This window comes from Salmo salar, chromosome 14 (assembly GCF_965601325.2).
Source record: "Salmo salar chromosome 14, fSalSal1, whole genome shotgun sequence".
Taxonomy (NCBI): Eukaryota; Metazoa; Chordata; class Actinopteri; order Salmoniformes; family Salmonidae; genus Salmo; species Salmo salar.
In genome coordinates this window covers 44,113,755-44,137,756 of record NC_138304.1, presented here as the reverse complement: position 1 = coordinate 44,137,756, position 24,002 = coordinate 44,113,755, and the positions used below count along the sequence as shown (strand labels likewise).

General features: G+C 43.1%; 2 protein-coding genes across 9 annotated transcripts in view; both read right to left on the bottom strand.

The window, feature by feature from the left end:
* Positions 1 to 16,069, bottom strand: part of LOC106569568 (rho GTPase-activating protein 12) — a 154,899-nt gene extending 138,830 nt beyond the window's left edge. For 3 of the 7 annotated variants that reach the window (XM_045694403.2, XM_045694404.2, XM_045694406.2), the window contains exon 1: positions 15,851 to 16,067. The gene's annotated coding sequence lies outside the window, so the exon portion shown is untranslated. Of the gene's footprint in view, positions 1 to 15,850 lie in introns of all 7 variants that reach the window. The other 4 variants (XM_045694402.2, XM_045694401.2, XM_045694399.2 and 1 more) reach the window with 3 other exon arrangements.
* A 4,674-nt stretch (positions 16,070 to 20,743) lies between these two features.
* Positions 20,744 to 24,002, bottom strand: part of LOC106569631 (kinesin-1 heavy chain) — a 43,318-nt gene continuing 40,059 nt past the window's right edge. The window contains exons 23-25 of one of the 2 annotated variants that reach the window (XM_082960998.1): positions 23,037 to 23,253; positions 22,781 to 22,916; positions 20,744 to 22,035 (exon numbers count right to left, since the gene is read on the bottom strand). In XM_082960998.1, coding sequence (XP_082817124.1) covers positions 22,029 to 22,035; positions 22,781 to 22,916; positions 23,037 to 23,253 — 360 coding nt within the window. In that variant the 3' untranslated portion in view covers positions 20,744 to 22,028. The remainder of the gene's footprint in view (positions 22,036 to 22,780; positions 22,917 to 23,036; positions 23,254 to 24,002) is intronic. The other variant, XM_082960999.1, reaches the window with a different exon arrangement.

Sequence of the window (24,002 nt, the reverse complement as noted above, 5' to 3'; positions counted from 1 at the left end):
ACCACGACAGCCTTTATAATAGAACGCTTGTGACCACGACAGCCTTTATAATAGAACGCTAGTGACCACGACAGCCTTTATAATAGAACGCTTGTGACCACGACAGCCTTTATAATAGAACGCTTGTGACCACGACAGCCTTTATAATAGAACGCTTGTTACCACGACAGCCTTTATAATAGAACGCTTGTTACCACGACAGCCTTTATAATAGAACGCTTGTTACCACGACAGCCTTTATAATAGAACGCTAGTGACCACGACAGCCTTTATAATAGAACGCTAGTGACCACGACAGCCTTTATAATAGAACGCTAGTGACCACGACAGCCTTTATAATAGAACGCTAGTGACCACGACAGCCTTTATAATAGAACGCTTGTGACCACGACAGCCTTTATAATAGAACGCTTGTGACCACGACAGCCTTTATAATAGAACGCTAGTGACCACGACAGCCTTTATAATAGAACGCTTGTTACCACGACAGCCTTTATAATAGAACGCTTGTGACCACGACAGCCTTTATAATAGAACGCTAGTGACCACGACAGCCTTTATAATAGAACGCTTGTTACCACGACAGCCTTTATAATAGAACGCTAGTGACCACGACAGCCTTTATAATAGAACGCTTGTTACCACGACAGCCATTATAATAGAACGCTTGTGACCACGACAGCCTTTATAATAGAACGCTTGTTACCACGACAGCCTTTATAATAGAACGCTTGTGACCACGACAGCCTTTATAATAGAACGCTAGTGACCACGACAGCCTTTATAATAGAACGCTTGTGACCACGACAGCCTTTATAATAGAACGCTAATGACCACGACAGCCTTTATAATAGAACGCTAGTGACCACGACAGCCTTTATAATAGAACGCTTGTTACCACGACAGCCTTTATAATAGAACGCTTGTTACCACGACAGCCTTTATAATAGAACGCTAGTGACCACGACAGCCTTTATAATAGAACGCTAGTGACCACTACAGCCTTTGTAATAGAACGCTTGTTACCACGACAGCCTTTGTAATAGAACGCTTGTGACCACGACAGCCTTTGTAATAGAACGCTAGTGACCACGACAGCCTTTGTAATAGAACGCTAGTGACCACGACAGCCTTTGTAATAGAACGCTTGTTACCACGACAGCCTTTATAATAGAACGCTTGTGACCACGACAGCCTTTATAATAGAACGCTTGTTACCACGACAGCCTTTATAATAGAACGCTTGTGACCACGACAGCCTTTATAATAGAACGCTAGTGACCACGACAGCCTTTATAATAGAACGCTAGTGACCACGACAGCCTTTATAATAGAACGCTAGTGACCACGACAGACTTTTTTAATAGAACGCTAGTGACCACGACAGCCTTTATAATAGAACGCTTGTGACCACGACAGCCTTTATAATAGAACGCTAGTGACCACGACAGCCTTTATAATAGAACGCTTGTTACCACGACAGCCTTTATAGTAGAACGCTTGTTACCACGACAGCCTTTATAATAGAACGCTTGTTACCACGACAGCCTTTATAATAGAACGCTAGTGACCACGACATCCTTTATAATAGAACGCTTGTGACCACGACAGCCTTTATAATAGAACGCTTGTGACCACGACAGCCTTTATAATAGAACGCTTGTTACCACGACAGCCTTTATAATAGAACGCTAGTGACCACGACAGCCTTTATAATAGAACGCTTGTTACCACGACAGCCTTATAATAGAACGCTTGTTACCACGACAGCCTTTATAATACAACGCTTGTGACCACGACAGCCTTTATAATAGAACGCTTGTTACCACGACAGCCTTTATAATAGAACGCTTGTGACCACGACAGCCTTTATAATAGAACGCTTGTTACCACGACAGCCTTTATAATAGAACGCTTGTGACCACGACAGCCTTTATAATAGAACGCTAGTGACCACGACAGCCTTTATAATAGAACGCTTGTGACCACGACAGCCTTTATAATAGAACGCTTGTTACCACGACAGCCTTTATAATAGAACGCTTGTTACCACGACAGCCTTTATAATAGAACGCTTGTTACCACGACAGCCTTTATAATAGAACGCTTGTTACCACGACAGCCTTTATAATAGAACGCTAGTGACCACGACAGCCTTTATAATAGAACGCTAGTGACCACGACAGCCTTTATAATAGAACGCTAGTGACCACGACAGCCTTTATAATAGAACGCTTGTGACCACGACAGCCTTTATAATAGAACGCTTGTGACCACGACAGCCTTTATAATAGAACGCTTGTGACCACGACAGCCTTTATAATAGAACGCTAGTGACCACGACAGCCTTTATAATAGAACGCTTGTTACCACGACAGCCTTTATAATAGAACGCTTGTGACCACGACAGCCTTTATAATAGAACGCTAGTGACCACGACAGCCTTTATAATAGAACGCTTGTTACCACGACAGCCTTTATAATAGAACGCTAGTGACCACGACAGCCTTTATAATAGAACGCTAGTGACCACGACAGCCTTTGTAATAGAACGCTTGTGACCACGACAGCCTTTGTAATAGAACGCTAGTGACCACGACAGCCTTTGTAATAGAACGCTAGTGACCACGACAGCCTTTGTAATAGAACGCTTGTTACCACGACAGCCTTTATAATAGAACGCTTGTGACCACGACAGCCTTTATAATAGAACGCTTGTTACCACGACAGCCTTTATAATAGAACGCTTGTGACCACGACAGCCTTTATAATAGAACGCTAGTGACCACGACAGCCTTTATAATAGAACGCTAGTGACCACGACAGCCTTTATAATAGAACGCTAGTGACCACGACAGCCTTTATAATAGAACGCTAGTGACCACGACAGCCTTTATAATAGAACGCTTGTGACCACGACAGCCTTTATAATAGAACGCTAGTGACCACGACAGCCTTTATAATAGAACGCTTGTTACCACGACAGCCTTTATAATAGAACGCTTGTTACCACGACAGCCTTTATAATAGAACGCTTGTTACCACGACAGCCTTTATAATAGAACGCTAGTGACCACGACAGCCTTTATAATAGAACGCTAGTGACCACGACAGCCTTTATAATAGAACGCTAGTGACCACGACAGCCTTTATAATAGAACGCTAGTGACCACGACAGCCTTTATAATAGAACGCTAGTGACCACGACAGACTTTATAATAGAACGCTTGTGACCACGACAGCCTTTATAATAGAACGCTTGTGACCACGACAGCCTTTATAATAGAACGCTAGTGACCACGACAGCCTTTATAATAGAACGCTAGTGACCACGACAGCCTTTATAATAGAACGCTTGTTACCACGACAGCCTTTATAATAGAACGCTAGTGACCACGACAGCCTTTATAATAGAACGCTAGTGACCCCGACAGCCTTTATAATAGAACGCTAGTGACCACGACATCCTTTATAATAGAACGCTTGTGACCACGACAGCCTTTATAATAGAACGCTTGTGACCACGACAGCCTTCATAATAGAACGCTTGTTACCACGACAGCCTTTATAATAGAACGCTAGTGACCACGACAGCCTTTATAATAGAACGCTTGTTACCACGACAGCCTTATAATAGAACGCTTGTTACCACGACAGCCTTTATAATAGAACGCTTGTGACCACGACAGCCTTTATAATAGAACGCTTGTTACCACGACAGCCTTTATAATAGAACGCTTGTGACCACGACAGCCTTTATAATAGAACGCTTGTTACCACGACAGCCTTTATAATAGAACGCTTGTGACCACGACAGCCTTTATAATAGAACGCTTGTGACCACGACAGCCTTTGTAATAGAACGCTTGTGACCACGACAGCCTTTGTAATAGAACGCTAGTGACCACGACAGCCTTTGTAATAGAACGCTAGTGACCACGACAGCCTTTATAATAGAACGCTTGTTACCACGACAGCCTTTATAATAGAACGCTAGTGACCACGACAGCCTTTGTAATAGAACGCTAGTGACCACGACAGCCTTTGTAATAGAACGCTAGTGACCACGACAGCCTTTGTAATAGAACGCTAGTGACCACGACAGCCTTTGTAATAGAACGCTTGTGACCACGACAGCCTTTATAATAGAACGCTAGTGACCACGACAGCCTTTATAATAGAACGCTTGTGACCACGACAGCCTTTGTAATAGAACGCTAGTGACCACGACAGCCTTTGTAATAGAACGCTAGTGACCACGACAGCCTTTATAATAGAACGCTTGTTACCACGACAGCCTTTATAATAGAACGCTTGTGACCACGACAGCCTTTATAATAGAACGCTTGTTACCACGACAGCCTTTATAATAGAACGCTTGTTACCACGACAGCCTTTATAATAGAACGCTTGTTACCACGACAGCCTTTATAATAGAACGCTAGTGACCACGACAGCCTTTATAATAGAACGCTAGTGACCACGACAGCCTTTATAATAGAACGCTAGTGACCACGACAGCCTTTATAATAGAACGCTTGTGACCACGACAGCCTTTATAATAGAACGCTTGTGACCACGACAGCCTTTATAATAGAACGCTTGTTACCACGACAGCCTTTATAATAGAACGCTAGTGACCACGACAGCCTTTATAATAGAACGCTTGTTACCACGACAGCCTTTATAATAGAACGCTTGTGACCACGACAGCCTTTATAATAGAACGCTAGTGACCACGACAGCCTTTATAATAGAACGCTAGTGACCACGACAGCCTTTATAATAGAACGCTAGTCACCACGACAGCCTTTATAATAGAACGCTAGTGACCACGACAGCATTTATAATAGAACGCTTGTTACCACGACAGCCTTTAAAATAGAACGCTTGTGACCACGACAGCCTTTATAATAGAACGCTTGTTACCACGACAGCCTTTATAATAGAACGCTAGTGACCACGACAGCCTTTATAATAGAACGCTAGTGACCACGACAGCCTTTATAATAGAACGCTTGTGACCACGACAGCCTTTGTAATAGAACGCTAGTGACCACGACAGCCTTTGTAATAGAACGCTAGTGACCACGACAGCCTTTGTAATAGAACGCTTGTGACCACGACAGCCTTTATAATAGAACGCTAGTGACCACGACAGCCTTTATAATAGAACGCTTGTGACCACGACAGCCTTTATAATAGAACGCTAGTGACCACGACAGCCTTTATAATAGAACGCTTGTTACCACGACAGCCTTTATAATAGAACGCTAGTGACCACGACAGCCTTTATAATAGAACGCTAGTGACCACGACAGCCTTTATAATAGAACGCTAGTGACCACGACAGCCTTTATAATAGAACGCTTGTGACCACGACAGCCTTTATAATAGAACGCTTGTGACCACGACAGCCTTTATAATAGAACGCTTGTTACCACGACAGCCTTTATAATAGAACGCTAGTGACCACGACAGCCTTTATAATAGAACGCTTGTTACCACGACAGCCTTTATAATAGAACGCTTGTGACCACGACAGCCTTTATAATAGAACGCTAGTGACCACGACAGCCTTTATAATAGAACGCTAGTGACCACGACAGCCTTTATAATAGAACGCTAGTGACCACGACAGCCTTTATAATAGAACGCTAGTGACCACGACAGCATTTATAATAGAACGCTTGTTACCACGACAGCCTTTAAAATAGAACGCTTGTGACCACGACAGCCTTTATAATAGAACGCTTGTTACCACGACAGCCTTTATAATAGAACGCTTGTGACCACGACAGCCTTTATAATAGAACGCTAGTGACCACGACAGCCTTTATAATAGAACGCTTGTTACCACGACAGCCTTTATAATAGAACGCTAGTGACCACGACAGCCTTTATAATAGAACGCTAGTGACCACGACAGCCTTTGTAATAGAACGCTTGTGACCACGACAGCCTTTGTAATAGAACGCTAGTGACCACGACAGCCTTTGTAATAGAACGCTAGTGACCACGACAGCCTTTGTAATAGAACGCTTGTTACCACGACAGCCTTTATAATAGAACGCTTGTGACCACGACAGCCTTTATAATAGAACGCTTGTTACCACGACAGCCTTTATAATAGAACGCTTGTGACCACGACAGCCTTTATAATAGAACGCTAGTGACCACGACAGCCTTTATAATAGAACGCTAGTGACCACGACAGCCTTTATAATAGAACGCTAGTGACCACGACAGCCTTTATAATAGAACGCTAGTGACCACGACAGCCTTTATAATAGAACGCTTGTGACCACGACAGCCTTTATAATAGAACGCTAGTGACCACGACAGCCTTTATAATAGAACGCTTGTTACCACGACAGCCTTTATAATAGAACGCTTGTTACCACGACAGCCTTTATAATAGAACGCTTGTTACCACGACAGCCTTTATAATAGAACGCTAGTGACCACGACAGCCTTTATAATAGAACGCTAGTGACCACGACAGCCTTTATAATAGAACGCTAGTGACCACGACAGCCTTTATAATAGAACGCTAGTGACCACGACAGCCTTTATAATAGAACGCTAGTGACCACGACAGACTTTATAATAGAACGCTTGTGACCACGACAGCCTTTATAATAGAACGCTTGTGACCACGACAGCCTTTATAATAGAACGCTAGTGACCACGACAGCCTTTATAATAGAACGCTAGTGACCACGACAGCCTTTATAATAGAACGCTTGTTACCACGACAGCCTTTATAATAGAACGCTAGTGACCACGACAGCCTTTATAATAGAACGCTAGTGACCCCGACAGCCTTTATAATAGAACGCTAGTGACCACGACATCCTTTATAATAGAACGCTTGTGACCACGACAGCCTTTATAATAGAACGCTTGTGACCACGACAGCCTTCATAATAGAACGCTTGTTACCACGACAGCCTTTATAATAGAACGCTAGTGACCACGACAGCCTTTATAATAGAACGCTTGTTACCACGACAGCCTTATAATAGAACGCTTGTTACCACGACAGCCTTTATAATAGAACGCTTGTGACCACGACAGCCTTTATAATAGAACGCTTGTTACCACGACAGCCTTTATAATAGAACGCTTGTGACCACGACAGCCTTTATAATAGAACGCTTGTTACCACGACAGCCTTTATAATAGAACGCTTGTGACCACGACAGCCTTTATAATAGAACGCTTGTGACCACGACAGCCTTTGTAATAGAACGCTTGTGACCACGACAGCCTTTGTAATAGAACGCTAGTGACCACGACAGCCTTTGTAATAGAACGCTAGTGACCACGACAGCCTTTATAATAGAACGCTTGTTACCACGACAGCCTTTATAATAGAACGCTAGTGACCACGACAGCCTTTGTAATAGAACGCTAGTGACCACGACAGCCTTTGTAATAGAACGCTAGTGACCACGACAGCCTTTGTAATAGAACGCTAGTGACCACGACAGCCTTTGTAATAGAACGCTTGTGACCACGACAGCCTTTATAATAGAACGCTAGTGACCACGACAGCCTTTATAATAGAACGCTTGTGACCACGACAGCCTTTGTAATAGAACGCTAGTGACCACGACAGCCTTTGTAATAGAACGCTAGTGACCACGACAGCCTTTATAATAGAACGCTTGTTACCACGACAGCCTTTATAATAGAACGCTTGTGACCACGACAGCCTTTATAATAGAACGCTTGTTACCACGACAGCCTTTATAATAGAACGCTTGTTACCACGACAGCCTTTATAATAGAACGCTTGTTACCACGACAGCCTTTATAATAGAACGCTAGTGACCACGACAGCCTTTATAATAGAACGCTAGTGACCACGACAGCCTTTATAATAGAACGCTAGTGACCACGACAGCCTTTATAATAGAACGCTTGTGACCACGACAGCCTTTATAATAGAACGCTTGTGACCACGACAGCCTTTATAATAGAACGCTTGTTACCACGACAGCCTTTATAATAGAACGCTAGTGACCACGACAGCCTTTATAATAGAACGCTTGTTACCACGACAGCCTTTATAATAGAACGCTTGTGACCACGACAGCCTTTATAATAGAACGCTAGTGACCACGACAGCCTTTATAATAGAACGCTAGTGACCACGACAGCCTTTATAATAGAACGCTAGTCACCACGACAGCCTTTATAATAGAACGCTAGTGACCACGACAGCATTTATAATAGAACGCTTGTTACCACGACAGCCTTTAAAATAGAACGCTTGTGACCACGACAGCCTTTATAATAGAACGCTTGTTACCACGACAGCCTTTATAATAGAACGCTAGTGACCACGACAGCCTTTATAATAGAACGCTAGTGACCACGACAGCCTTTATAATAGAACGCTTGTGACCACGACAGCCTTTGTAATAGAACGCTAGTGACCACGACAGCCTTTGTAATAGAACGCTAGTGACCACGACAGCCTTTGTAATAGAACGCTTGTGACCACGACAGCCTTTATAATAGAACGCTAGTGACCACGACAGCCTTTATAATAGAACGCTTGTGACCACGACAGCCTTTATAATAGAACGCTAGTGACCACGACAGCCTTTATAATAGAACGCTTGTTACCACGACAGCCTTTATAATAGAACGCTAGTGACCACGACAGCCTTTATAATAGAACGCTAGTGACCACGACAGCCTTTATAATAGAACGCTAGTGACCACGACAGCCTTTATAATAGAACGCTTGTGACCACGACAGCCTTTATAATAGAACGCTTGTGACCACGACAGCCTTTATAATAGAACGCTTGTTACCACGACAGCCTTTATAATAGAACGCTAGTGACCACGACAGCCTTTATAATAGAACGCTTGTTACCACGACAGCCTTTATAATAGAACGCTTGTGACCACGACAGCCTTTATAATAGAACGCTAGTGACCACGACAGCCTTTATAATAGAACGCTAGTGACCACGACAGCCTTTATAATAGAACGCTAGTGACCACGACAGCCTTTATAATAGAACGCTAGTGACCACGACAGCATTTATAATAGAACGCTTGTTACCACGACAGCCTTTAAAATAGAACGCTTGTGACCACGACAGCCTTTATAATAGAACGCTTGTTACCACGACAGCCTTTATAATAGAACGCTTGTGACCACGACAGCCTTTATAATAGAACGCTAGTGACCACGACAGCCTTTATAATAGAAAGCTTGTGACCACGACAGCCTTTGTAATAGAACGCTAGTGACCACGACAGCCTTTGTAATAGAACGCTAGTGACCACGACAGCCTTTGTAATAGAACGCTTGTGACCACGACAGCCTTTATAATAGAACGCTAGTGACCACGACAGCCTTTATAATAGAACGCTTGTGACCACGACAGCCTTTATAATAGAACGCTAGTGACCACGACAGCCTTTATAATAGAACGCTTGTTACCACGACAGCCTTTATAATAGAACGCTTGTGACCACGACAGCCTTTATAATAGAACGCTTGTTACCACGACAGCCTTTATAATAGAACGCTAGTGACCACGACAGCCTTTATAATAGAACGCTTGTGACCACGACAGCCTTTATAATAGAACGCTTGTGACCACGACAGCCTTTATAATAGAACGCTTGTTACCACGACAGCCTTTATAATAGAACGCTTGTGACCACGACAGCCTTTATAATAGAACGCTTGTGACCACGACAGCCTTTATAATAGAACGCTTGTGACCACGACAGCCTTTATAATATAACGCTTGTGACCACGACAGCCTTTATAATATAACGCTTGTGACCACGACAGCCTTTATAATAGAACGCTTGTGACCACGACAGCCTTTATAATAGAACGCTAGTGACCACGACAGCCTTTATAATAGAACGCTTGTTACCACGACAGCCTTTATAATAGAACGCTTGTGACCACGACAGCCTTTATAATAGAACGCTTGTTACCACGACAGCCTTTATAATAGAACGCTAGTGACCACGACAGCCTTTATAATAGAACGCTTGTGACCACGACAGCCTTTATAATAGAACGCTTGTGACCACGACAGCCTTCATAATATAACGCTTGTTACCACGACAGCCTTTATAATAGACCGCTTGTGACCACGACAGCCTTTATAATAGAACGCTTGTGACCACGACAGCCTTTATAATAGAACGCTTGTGACCACGACAGCCTTTATAATAGAACGCTTGTGACCACGACAGCCTTTATAATATAACGCTTGTGACCACGACAGCCTTTATAATATAACGCTTGTGACCACGACAGCCTTTATAATAGAACGCTTGTGACCACGACAGCCTTTATAATAGAACGCTTGTTACCACGACAGCCTTTATAATAGAACGCTTGTGACCACGACAGCCTTTATAATAGAACGCTTGTTACCACGACAGCCTTTATAATAGAACGCTTGTGACCACGACAGCCTTTATAATAGAACGCTTGTTCCCACGACAGCCTTTATAATATAACGCTTGTGACCACACATCTAAATATTGCACTTGGGGTAAAAAACATCTTAAAGTAGAAGTAGACAAACAGACATTCTATTGTTGCTGTATTATAGTGGCCACTATAGACATCGATCAAGTGCAGAAGGCTACATGTGTGCAAAAATAACGTACACCGAGTATAAAAAAATTATAATCCCCCTCACACACACACACACACACACACACACACACACACACACGTGTTACTGTCAAGACAACAAAAACTATATCTTTGGCACATTGTTACATTGTACACTTTCTGCCTCTGGACATGTGTTCTACAATGTGCGAGCAAAAGTGAGAAAGAGGGGAAGTGTTTTGTGGTCCTTTCACCTCTATAGTGGCATCCAGTTTAAACCAGGTCCAGCTACACTTGTTTAACCAGCAACGCCTCATTTTCACCTAATTCTCTCATTCTGAAAATGAACCACATACTGTAGAGGGAAAACATTAGTTAACAGATAGTGGTTAGTTTGTTAGCTAGTTAACATTTCACACAGATTGCCGGGGTCCAGTAAGCAACTAACTCGTTATAACTTGAAGAACGGCAAGGAGTCGTATAGTTAATACAATAGCAAATTGGTAGCTCATCTGATGTTGTAACGTTAGCTAGCTAACATTAGCTGTTTGACTTTATCAGCCAGCTAATTCTCACACCATAAACTCAATTATTTGATCAGGTGAGTTGGCTAATGTTGCTCAACATTTCTCTGGCTAGCTAACGGACAATTCGATACAGTTAGCAAGATACTTAACAATGCTAATACTTGTTCCACCAGTTTCTCCCTCACCTCAAACTTTCTAAATGTTTTTTGGTTACAGTGATTAGTTTGGTGGCTAGTTTGTGTACAGAAATATTCCAAAACATGCATCCTGTTTGCAACAAGGCACTAAAGTAATACTGCAACAACAATATGGCAAAGAAATGCACTTTTTGTCCAGAATACAAAGTGTTACATTTGGGGCAAATCCAATAAAACACATTACTGAGTACCACTCTTCATATTTTCTAGAATAGTGGTGGCTGCATCATGTTATTTGTATTTATTAGAGATCCCCATTTAGTTCCTGCCAAGGCAGCAGCTACTCTTCCTGGGGTTTATTATGGATCTCCATTAGTTCCTGCCAAGGCAGCAGCTACTCTTCCTGGGGTTTATTATGGATCCCCATTAGTTCCTGCCAAGGCAGCAGCTACTCTTCCTGGGGTTTATTATAGATCTCCATTAGTTCCTGCCAAGGCAGCAGCTACTCTTCCTGGAGTTTATTAAGGATCACCATTTAGTTCCTGCCAAGGCAGCAGCTACTCTTCCTGGGGTTTATTATGGATCCCCATTAGTTCCTGCCAAGGCAGCAGCTACTCTTCCTGGGGTTTATTATGGATCTCCATTAGTTCCTGCCAAGGCAGCAGCTACTCTTCCTGGGGTTTATTATGGATCCCCATTAGTTCCTGCCAAGGCAGCAGCTACTCTTCCTGGGGTTTATTATGGATCCCCATTAGTTCCTGCCAAGGCAGCAGCTACTCTTCCTGGGGTTTATTATGGATCCCCATTAGTTCCTGCCAAGGCAGCAGCTACTCTTCCTGGGGTTTATTATGGATCCCCATTAGTTCCTGCCAAGGCAGCAGCTACTCTTCCTGGGGTTTATTATGGATCCCCATTAGTTCCTGCCAAGGCAGCAGCTACTCTTCCTGGGGTTTATTATGGATCCCCATTAGTTCCTGCCAAGGCAGCAGCTACTCTTCCTGGGGTTTATTATGGATCCCCATTAGTTCCTGCCAAGGCAGCAGCTACTCTTCCTGGGGTTTATTATGGATCCCCATTAGTTCCTGCCAAGGCAGCAGCTACTCTTCCTGGGGTTTATTATGGATCCCCATTAGTTCCTGCCAAGGCAGCAGCTACTCTTCCTGGGGTTTATTATGGATCCCCATTAGTTCCTGCCAAGGCAGCAGCTACTCTTCCTGGGGTTTATTATGGATCCCCATTAGTTCCTGCCAAGGCAGCAGCTACTCTTCCTGGGGTTTATTATGGATCCCCATTAGTTCCTGCCAAGGCAGCAGCTACTCTTCCTGGGGTTTATTATGGATCCCCATTAGTTCCTGCCAAGGCAGCAGCTACTCTTCCTGGGGTTTATTATGGATCCCCATTAGTTCCTGCCAAGAAAGCAGCTACTCTTCCTGGGGTTTATTATGGATCTCCATTAGTTCCTGCCAAGGCAGCAGCTACTCTTCCTGGAGTTTATTAAGGATCACCATTTAGTTCCTGCCAAGGCAGCAGCTACTCTTCCTGGGGTTTATTATAGATCTCCATTAGTTCCTGCCAAGGCAGCAGCTACTCTTCCTGGGGTTTATTATGGATCTCCATTAGTTCCTGCCAAGGCAGCAGCTACTCTTCCTGGGGTCCAAACACACCAAAGCACCCACATTACATATAAAACAACAGATAAAACAGTGAACTGTGTTTGTGTAACAGTGTAGGTTCCGTCCCTCTCTTCGCCCCAACCCGGGCTCGAACCAGGGACCCTTGCACACATCAACAACTGACACCCCACGAAGCATCATTACCCATCACGCCACAAAAGCCACGGCCCTTGCAACGCAAGGGGAACAACCACTTCAGGTCTCAGAGCGAGTGACGTCACTGATTGAAACGCTATTAGCGCGCACTACCGCTAACTAACTAGCCATTTCACATCGGTTACATTAGTACGGAATGAGCTGAAGATAAAACAGTACATCATATAACATCCCTACACCACCACATGTCCACAACATGTTCAATACCACCATACAACAATATCACAATGTGTGCTGATGCATGTGTCTGTACCTTTGTGTGTCTCTTCACAGTCCCCGTTGTTCCATAAGGTGTATTTTTACCTGCTTTTTAAATCTGATTCTAATGCTTGAATCAGTTACCTGATGTGGAATAGAGTTCCATGTAGTCATGGCTCTATGTAGTACTGTGCACCTCCCATAGTCTGCCTGCCTCCCTCCCTCCCTCTCTCGTGGGGTGTCCAAGCTGTCTGTTTAAACTACTAGCACACAGCTCGGTACATTCAGCTTGTCAACACATCTTACAAAAACAAGTAATGATGAAGTCAATCTCTCTTCCTCTTTGAGCCATGAGAGATTGACATGCATGTCATTAACGTTAGCTCTCTGTGTACTTTTAAGGGCCAGCCGTGCTGCCCTGTTCTGAGCCAACTGCAATTTTCCCAAATCCTTCTTTGTTGTACCTGACCACATGACTGAACAGTAGTCCAGGTGCACCAAAACCAGGGCCTGTAGGACCTGCCTTGTTGATAGTGTTAGGAAGGCAGAGCATTGCTTTATTATGGACAGACTTCTCCCCATCTTAGCTACTGGTGTATCAACATGTTTTGACCATGACAGTTTACAATCCAGGGTTACTCCAAGCAGTTTAGTCACCTCATCTTGCTCAATTTCCACATTATTCATTACGAGACGTAGTTGAGGTTTAGGGTTTAGTGAATGATTTGTCCCAAATACAATGCTTTTAGTTTTGGAAGTATTTAGGACTAACTCATTGGTATGCTTGTAATCGGACTGGGTGTTTTTCAGGACAAAACAAGAAACGTAATAGAGCTAAGCTATCCTAGAGGAAAACCTGGTTCAGTCTGCTTTTCACCAGACACTGGGATATGAATTCCCCTTTCAGTTGAACAATAACCTAGAACACAATGTCAAATCTACACTGGAGTTGTTACCAAGAAGACAGTGAATGTTCTGAGTGGCCGAGTTACAGTTTTGACTTAAATCTAATAGAAAATCTATGGCAAGACTTAAAATGGTTGTCTAGCAATGATCAACAACCAATTTGACAGAGCTTGAAGAATTTTGAAAATAATAAATGGGCAAATATTGTACAATCCAGGTGTGCAAAGCTCTTAGAGACTTACCCAGAAAGACTCACAGCTGTAATCGCTGACAAAAGTGATTCTAACATGTATTGATTCAGGGCCAGGGGTGTGAATACTTACATAAATTAGATGCTTTTAATTTTCAATAATAAAAAAATAACATAAAAAAAACATGTTTCCAGTTTGTCATTATGGGGTATTTTGTGTAGAAAGGTGAGAAAAAATGGTTTTAATCCATTTTGAATTCAGGCTTTAACACAAAATGTGGAATAAGTCAAGTGGTATGAATACTTTCTGAAGGCAATGTAACCCGATTCGATTGTGTAAAACACCAAATAAACTGTTTTGTTAGCAAGCTGCAGTTGGTTTAGTAGTTATGGGTACTTCTTCATGTAGGAACATTCCAAGAAGATGCCTGGACACCTGATTTTGAATTGCATTTAATTCAACATCGAGCAGAAATGAGCATTTGAATCAGGAACGTTTCCTCTCACCTCTGCATGCCAGAAAGATGAATTAAATTATATTTTAATGTACTTTGCCAGTTTTCTGTGCTGTTTTGTCGGTTGGAATGTGACAATAGATCCACCGAAAAGTAGAATTCCATAAAACATTTCAAAGGGGAAGTGGGTTAACCTTTCTATCACCTGAAACACGCAGAACCAGGTAAACAAGTGCACTAGGTCCGCAGGAGCCATGCATCTCCCGCATGTACTTTTACATTGTGTGCATGCTTCATGTAATATACATCTGAAAGCACTACCAATGGTTTGAAAAGTTTCCTTAATGATACTTTCCTGTGGGTATACTGTCTCACATTCATACCGCCTAAAGGACAACCGGTAACGTATGATAAAATATATTTTTATTCACCATTATGGCTTGTGGAGGTCGTGTGAGGTAACTTTCCCGATTCAAATGCTAATTTGTGCCCGACGTAGAATTCAATGCAATTCACCGTCAGGTTTCCAGCCAAGAGGCCAGAGAGCAGCTTCCTGGAATATGTATGCTCCTCTCCCCCTAGGTTAGTTAGGTAGCTAGTGTGAGGTAATTAGGGCTAACTATGTACTATATTTCTCTATTTCACATTCTAAAGGCACGAAATAAGGAACTGTAGCTGGTTTGGTGTTTCCTCCTAACGCTAGGTACACGATCAACGATTCCAACCTGTCATCTAACCAGTAACCTGCTAGTCGACCATCACCAACCACCAGAATCTACCGTGCCGTGGATCGGCGAGTCGGAACAGGTTGCTTCTCATTTCAGGAGGCCAGGGGCTCGTTCTACTCGCTGAAAGCAAAACTCCATTTGTGGGAAGACGCGCTAGTTAGTTAGTTAGCTAGTTAGCAGGATTAACTAGCTAGCAAACTAGAACAGTAAATAAGACATGTTTCATTCTCCTAGGTAAGACAACCAGTCAGACTCGACATACCTTGTCTTCTGCCTGTAATAATCCTTGTTTTGTCAAAGTAAGCAATTGTGGAGAGGGTATAATTCCATAAACTTTTCGTCTTATCTTTTCTCCTCGACTTCCCTGTCGACACTACACCGTCATCAGTTACAACACTTCTAGCAAGGTAACCGCACTGACTACACACTTTCTCCGCCTTGTTCCACTTTTCCCTGGCGCTCCCGTCTGTGCTCGCTCCCGCCTGTCTCCATTTGGTCAGCTCCCTACCGCTCAACAGTCCGCAACTATTTTTAGGGAGAGAGGAGTGTTGGTGAACTGGTTCCACCTTGTGGCGCAAGGGAAAAGGGCTCCAAACACCTTCTGCGAGCAATGGTGCATTTTGAAAGTGCTTCTACCAAGGTTACATACACCCCATGACAACTGAAATGTATGCTGCCCTACAAATGCAAAACGCAGTAACTACGAATGTGGTCACATGTCTTTGGTCTGTTGTAATGGCCAGGTATTTTATCTGATTAATGTGGTATTTCGTTTCCTGACACAAGAACAAGCCAGTTGATCAGAATATATCATGGAGTATCAGAAATTGCTCTCTGTCTAGAGTCTAGATTGAAGTCAGATTTTGCAGTAAAAAGAAAATGTAGTTGCTGCGTTTTGCCTTTGTAGGGCAGTATGGAGGCATTCAAAATGGTTGGTAGGAAATGGTATACACATCAAGAAGTGATTTCAATAATCACTACGAATTCTCAGTGGCATGAAAAATATAACAAATATGGTGTAATGCAAAATTGGCAAAGGTTTTATGCTGGTAAGGTTAATTTGTATCACTTCTGAACACTAGTCAATATCAGCCTCAATAGATCTCTTCAACATCTATGGGGGTGCAGGGTAGGGCATTGCCCTCACAAACTTTCATGTTGCCCACCCAAATGATTATGCTTGAGCCATATTAAAATGTAAAAATTGCAGGATATTAGCTCAGAAACAGCCAACAAATATCTGTACAATAAGAACGCTTGAAGGAGACTGAATGGGTTGAGCACAGAATGAGAATGACACCAGATATGTTTTTCTCATAATGATTTAATCACACATACATTTACATCATGCAGTCAATCCAAAAAGGTGATATCATCATTAACCTTTAACCTCCCCTCCTCCTCCAATCAGAGCGATTGTGGCCCAGTTCTCTATGGTTCCGTCCCAAATGGAACCCTATTCCCTATGTACCAGAGCCCTACAGGCCCTGGTCAAAAGTAGTGCCCTACATAGGAAATAGCATTTGGGACAGACCCTAGGAATGATCCAGTACCTTTGTCCTTATCTGTAAATTAGAAATTGTTGAGTAACTATTACACAGTAATAAAAAAAGTGACTATGCTTTTCTTTAGAATCAATGCAAACCAATTAATTTGGTTGGTAAACAGCATGGACAAATGGCTGTTACTGTGCTTCTTGTTCTAGACTTTTCTATTTAATATCCATTAAATCCATTACAGTAGAACCCTGGGCAGGTAAGGATAAGGTACTTATCACTTCGAAGACCATGTTGCAAAGCGTTTACTGTTCTAAAAGTTACAAAGGGGAAACCTTGATAGACGCAAAGCATTGTCCTGTCATAGGTATAGGCTACCTACCTCTCCCAAACTAGCCTCTAATAACAGCAAATAGACCACTATGCCAATCATGTAAACAAAGTTACATACATTTAAGTTACATTTATCAGACTTTTGAAAATGCTTTACACTTCCCCCTCATAAGTTAGCACAGGTATGAAGTGTTTTAAAAACTAACCTAATTTTAGGTCTACATTAAAGCGCAGGTGTATCTGGGGAAGAATTTCAAAGTGCTATCAATTTTTATGTATAATCCTTCCAAGACAACAAAAGTTAATTTCATAAACACCATCACCTTGTCCTGGCTAAAGACTATTAAAAAGATTCAACCCTGGTCACACCTAACAATATATTGTTGATATACAGTATAATCGTGTTGGACTCACAAGATGTCAGTGGTTTGATTCATGCTGAGCTACAATCACAGCAATGTTTTTGCAAATGTTTCAGAATTTACACCAGGACATAAAATCAGAATTTACACCAGGATATAAAATCAGAATTTACACCAGGACATAAAATCAGAATTTACACCAGGACATAAAATCAGAATTTACACCAGGATATAAAATCAGAATTTACACCAGGACATAAAATCAGAATTTACACCAGGATATAAAATCAGAATTTACACCAGGACATAAAATCAGAATTTACACCAGGACATAAAATCAGAATTTACACCAGGACATAAAATCAGAATTTACACCAGGACATAAAATCAGAATTTACACCAGGATATAAAATCAGAATTTACACCAGGACATAAAATCAGAATTTACACCAGGACATAAAATCAGAATTTACACCAGGACATAAAATCAGAATTTACACCAGGACATAAAATCAGAATTTACACCAGGACATAAAATCAGAATTTACACCAGGACATAAAATCAAGGGGAAACATTTTACTCTCATATATAAGGGGATTCGGGAAGACATTTAAAAAATGCAAGAGAAGTGTAAAATATGTGTATAGTCCTTGGCTCCTGACTAGATATTTGATGAATAAACCATTCCAAAAGACTGACTTCTTTAGGATAGGCTGAGTATGAAATGGCACTGTGTTCACTAGGCCAGAGCCCACTATATAGGGAATAGACTTCTATTTCACACGAAGCCCAAGTTTACCAGCAGACTAAACCAAACTATGTTCCCCACCCGCTCCGGGGTGACGTTTTCCCTAGGTACAGATCTAGGTTCAGCTTCCCCTCCCCCAATCCTAACCTTTACCATCAGTGGGGGAAATATAAAACTGGATCAGCGGCACTTTCACCCTATTCTCCTTCCTAACCCAAGGCCCCGCTCATCTGACTGGCTGATCAGTGGCAAGGGTGGGCCAATCAAACACTGCCATCCCAACCAATCCAGATACAATTTACTTGTCTAACTAGGGAACAGTGAGACAGACACAGTACAGCAATCCACAGTAAGGTTACATGTGCACTTAGCCTTAGAGCTGACTCTATGGGTAGTAACTGTTAGCCTTAGAGCTGACTCTATGGGTAGTAACTGTTAGCCTTAGAGCTGACTCTATGGGTAGTAACTGTTAGCCTTAGAGCTGACTCTATGGGTAGTAACTGTTAGACTTAGAGCTGACTCTATGGGTAGTAACTGTTAGCCTTAGAGCTGACTCTATGGGTAGTAACTGTTAGCCTTAGAGCTGACTCTATGGGTAGTAACTGTTAGCCTTAGAGCTGACTCTATGGGTAGTAACTGTTAGCCTTAGAGCTGACTCTATGGGTAGTAACTGTTAGTCTTAGAGCTGACTCTATGGGTAGTAACTGTTAGTCTTAGAGCTGACTCTATGGGTAGTAACTGTTAGCCTTAGAGCTGACTCTATGGGTAGTAACTGTTAGCCTTAGAGCTGACTCTATGGGTAGTAACTGTTAGCCTTAGAGCTGACTCTATGGGTAGTAACTGTTAGCCTTAGAGCTGACTCTATGGGTAGTAACTGTTAGCCTTAGAGCTGACTCTATGGGTAGTAACTGTTAGCCTTAGAGCTGACTCTATGGGTAGTAACTGTTAGTCTTAGAGCTGACTCTATGGGTAGTAACTGTTAGTCTTAGAGCTGACTCTATGGGTAGTAACTGTTAGCCTTAGAGCTGACTCTATGGGTAGTAACTGTTAGCCTTAGAGCTGACTCTATGGGTAGTAACTGTTAGCCTTAGAGCTGACTCTATGGGTAGTAACTGTTAGCCTTAGAGCTGACTCTATGGGTAGTAACTGTTAGCCTTAGAGCTGACTCTATGGGTAGTAACTGTTAGTCTTAGAGCTGACTCTATGGGTAGTAACTGTTAGCCTTAGAGCTGACTCTATGGGTAGTAACTGTTAGCCTTAGAGCTGACTCTATGGGTAGTAACTGTTAGCCTTAGAGCTGACTCTATGGGTAGTAACTGTTAGCCTTAGAGCTGACTCTATGGGTAGTAACTGTTAGACTTAGAGCTGACTCTATGGGTAGTAACTGTTAGCCTTAGAGCTGACTCTATGGGTAGTAACTGTTAGCCTTAGAGCTGACTCTATGGGTAGTAACTGTTAGCCTTAGAGCTGACTCTATGGGTAGTAACTGTTAGCCTTAGAGCTGACTCTATGGGTAGTAACTGTTAGCCTTAGAGCTGACTCTATGGGTAGTAACTGTTAGCCTTAGAGCTGACTCTATGGGTAGTAACTGTTAGCCTTAGAGCTGACTCTATGGGTAGTAACTGTTAGCCTTAGAGCTGACTCTATGGGTAGTAACTGTTAGCCTTAGAGCTGACTCTATGGGTAGTAACTGTTAGCCTTAGAGCTGACTCTATGGGTAGTAACTGTTAGTCTTAGAGCTGACTCTATGGGTAGTAACTGTTAGCCTTAGAGCTGACTCTATGGGTAGTAACTGTTAGACTTAGAGCTGACTCTATGGGTAGTAACTGTTAGCCTTAGAGCTGACTCTATGGGTAGTAACTGTTAGCCTTAGAGCTGACTCTATGGGTAGTAACTGTTAGCCTTAGATCTGACTCTATGGGTAGTAACTGTTAGCCTTAGAGCTGACTCTATGGGTAGTAACTGTTAGCCTTAGAGCTGACTCTATGGGTAGTAACTGTTAGCCTTAGAGCTGACTCTATGGGTAGTAACTGTTAGCCTTAGAGCTGACTCTATGGGTAGTAACTGTTAGCCTTAGAGCTGACTCTATGGGTAGTAACTGTTAGCCTTAGAGATACAGATAATTAAAAAAATATATTTTTGGAAAAGTCTAATTCTCAATATAAGGCTCTGGGAAAAGTATTGATTCAAACAAAATAGATGGATGGATAAAATATAGCAGTATCCAATAGCATCATTTATTAACGTTGTTTAATCCACTTCACATGACAGGGAGGGCACCACATGGGAGCCCCTTGATAACAACAAGATACTATAAACAGTTCAAATGTACAAAGAAAATGTAAAACAGCAACCAGCCAATATCCTTGGTTTGTTTAGAGAGGCGGTCAGGACAAAGGTGGTGAATGGATGAGAAGACCTAGCTAGGACAGGACGAGCATGTGTGGGCCATCTAGCTCAGTGGACCAGTAGTCTATGCATGTGCTCCTATGTGCAGATAGATAAATAACAACCGGCATTTAAAACCGTTAAAAACAGCACATTAAATTGACTGAATAGGCTGTGATAAGGTATAGGTAGTGTCCCAAATATAACCATATTCCTTATATAGTGCACTACTTTTGACCAGAGCCCTATTGGTCCTGTTCAAAAGAAGAGCACTATATAAGGGAAAGGGTGTCATTTGGGACGCAGACATGACAGCTCGCTCCTGATCGGACTCCTCTTTCCTTCTCACATATGTTTAATGTAGCCACCTCACCAGCATGTGGCTTTATTTCCCTTACACTAAAAACAATGGCCACCACAGGTATTCTGTCATGAAATAAATCCACACTGTAGTCCCACCTCTTGGCATTTCAAATCCAAACACCTCATAAGGAAGCAGGTACAGTGCCATATTACACTTGTACAATAGGACAGGAGTGCTCAATCGCCATCTATTCGGTTCAGACCTTTCAACAAGCTTGTAAAATCTATTCAGAGAAAGAAGTGTTGTACAACCAGGAGGATAAGGAAATGTGCTGTACAAGAGATTAGTGAAAAATACATCTGTGTTATCAATCATCTTTTTCTTTCTTTTTTTCCCAGTGGCTTTTTATGTTTTCCTCTCATCTCTTTTGAAAACCTGGTTACAGAACATTCAACTTGGCACAGTGCAGACTAAACCTTAAGACAACAAACTGTGCAACGAAACAAAGCTACACATTCAAGTCACGTGTCGTTCATAACACCAAGACTGCCCTCTGTGTCTGTGGTTGGTGGATGTTGTGTTGTTTTCCATATTCAATTCATTTCTTTGTTGTTATTCATGTTTGTTTCAGAGAGAAGAAACATGAGGGTAGGTGGATCTGTACAGGCAAGGAATATTTCTATATTTATATTAAAACTCCTCCCTCACTCTAATATATACCCTGCAAGGAGCCAATGGCTATAATAGGATAACAGGTTGTCAGGGTGATATCCTTCTGCTTCTTCTGTGGTCACACCCCATCCTGTCCTCAGCTGCTTCAGAGGCGAGAGGAGGAGAGGAAAATGTTGTGGGGAGAAGAGAGGGGGAGAGAGGAAGAGAGGAGAAGTGGGGGAGAGATAGAGGGGGGAGGTGAGAAGATAAGATGGGAAGAGGGAATATGGGGAAGAGAGGAAAGGTAGGAGAGGGAGAGAGGGTTGTTAGTGGACTTCACCCAGATATTATTAACACAAAAGTCTTACTGGCATCTTCCTAGAGTGATGTACATGTGGTAATGTGATCAGCACGGGTTAGCAAGAAACAAACATGACTCATATCACTACAGGATCCTTGCTAGCTTTGTCCTCCAGAAAAGTCAAGGCCTTTCAACCACACAGCAGTGTTCTTCAAAGCTTTACTATTTCTAATCTGTTCATTTATGGTAGGAAATCCTTTCAGAAGGCTTCTACACTCACAGGCTCTGTGCAGCAGGTTAGCTGTCACTCACACAAGCCTCAACCATTAAAAGGGTAGTTCACCCAAATTGCAAACTGACATATGTTTCCTCACCCTGTAAGCAGTCTGTGGATAAGGTAAGACAGCAACCCATGCATTGCTTTTGTTATGTGTTATGGCTATCATGCCGGCAGTGACCTGTCTGTCTCATCTTTGTATCAGTTCCTGTCTCTACTCTAGCCTCCTGACCTCTGACCTGACCTCAGCGGTCTGAGCCCAGGCTCTCCCTCTGTTCCTCATATTCTGCAGTATATTATCCTCATTGAGGCAGTAGTCTCAGTCACCCACTTCTGGTCTGGCTTCACGCCTCCTCCTCCCCTGATGGCCACGGTCTGGCTGTTCTGGTAGAAACCCCCTCCGCTGCGGTTCACATTGGGGTGGGTGGGGGACGCCACTGGGGGCTGGCCAGGACGAATGGGTTTGGCTGTAGAGGGGGCAGAGGGAGGAACACAAGAGTTTAGGAATGGCATCCATTCATATACTGAACAACAATTTGTTTTAAAAGACGCACTGCATTATGGGAGGTGTGTGTGTCTCTCCTCACCGATCTGAGCGGAGTGGCCCCTCCTGGCCATGTTCTTGGCCCTGACGGCCTCTTTGATGCGGTCCACCTCCTGCTGGTAACGTTTGCGGTCGCGTGCCGCGTTCTCTTTGGCCTCCTTCAGGGCTGACTCCAGGGCCTTGACCCGCTCAGCCGTAGCACGCAGACGCTTCTCCAGTTTAGGAAGCTCACAACGCAGGTCTGCATTATCACGCACCAGCTGAGAAAAAGAAGGAGGGAGAACACAACAAGTTAGTGATCTCCAAAAGCACTAGAAGTGTAGCCTGAGTGCCAGTCTGTTAGTGCTGTGGGGGGGTGTTGATCTGGGACCAGGCTATGGAGGGGTGGGGGGGTGGTGATCTGGGACCAGGCTATGGAGGGGTGGGGGGGTGTTGATCTGGGACCAGGCTATGGAGGGGTGGGGGGGTGTTGATCTGGGACCAGGCTATGGGGGGTGGTGATCTGGGACCAGGCTATGGAGGGGTGGGGGGGTGTTGATCTGGGACCAGGCTATGGGGGGTGGTGATCTGGGACCAGGCTATGGGGGGTGGTGATCTGGGACCAGGCTATGGGGGGTGGTGATCTGGGACCAGGCTATGGGGGGGTGGTGATCTGGGACCAGGCTATGGGGGGGTGGTGATCTGGGACCAGGCTATGGGGGGGTGGGGGGGGTGATCTGGGACCAGGTTACGAGAAGCGGTATGATGAGTACATACCTGTTTGAACAGTACAGAGTACATACCTGTTTGTACAGTACAGAGTACATACCTGTTTGTACAGTACAGAGTACATACCTGTTTGTACAGTACAGAGTACATACCTGTTTGTACAGTACAGTACATACCTGTTTGTACAATACAGAGTACATACCTGTTTGAACAGTATAGTACAGAGTACATGCCTGTTTACATTTACATTTTAGTCATTTAGCAGATCTTATCCAGAGCGACTTACAGTAGTGAATGTATA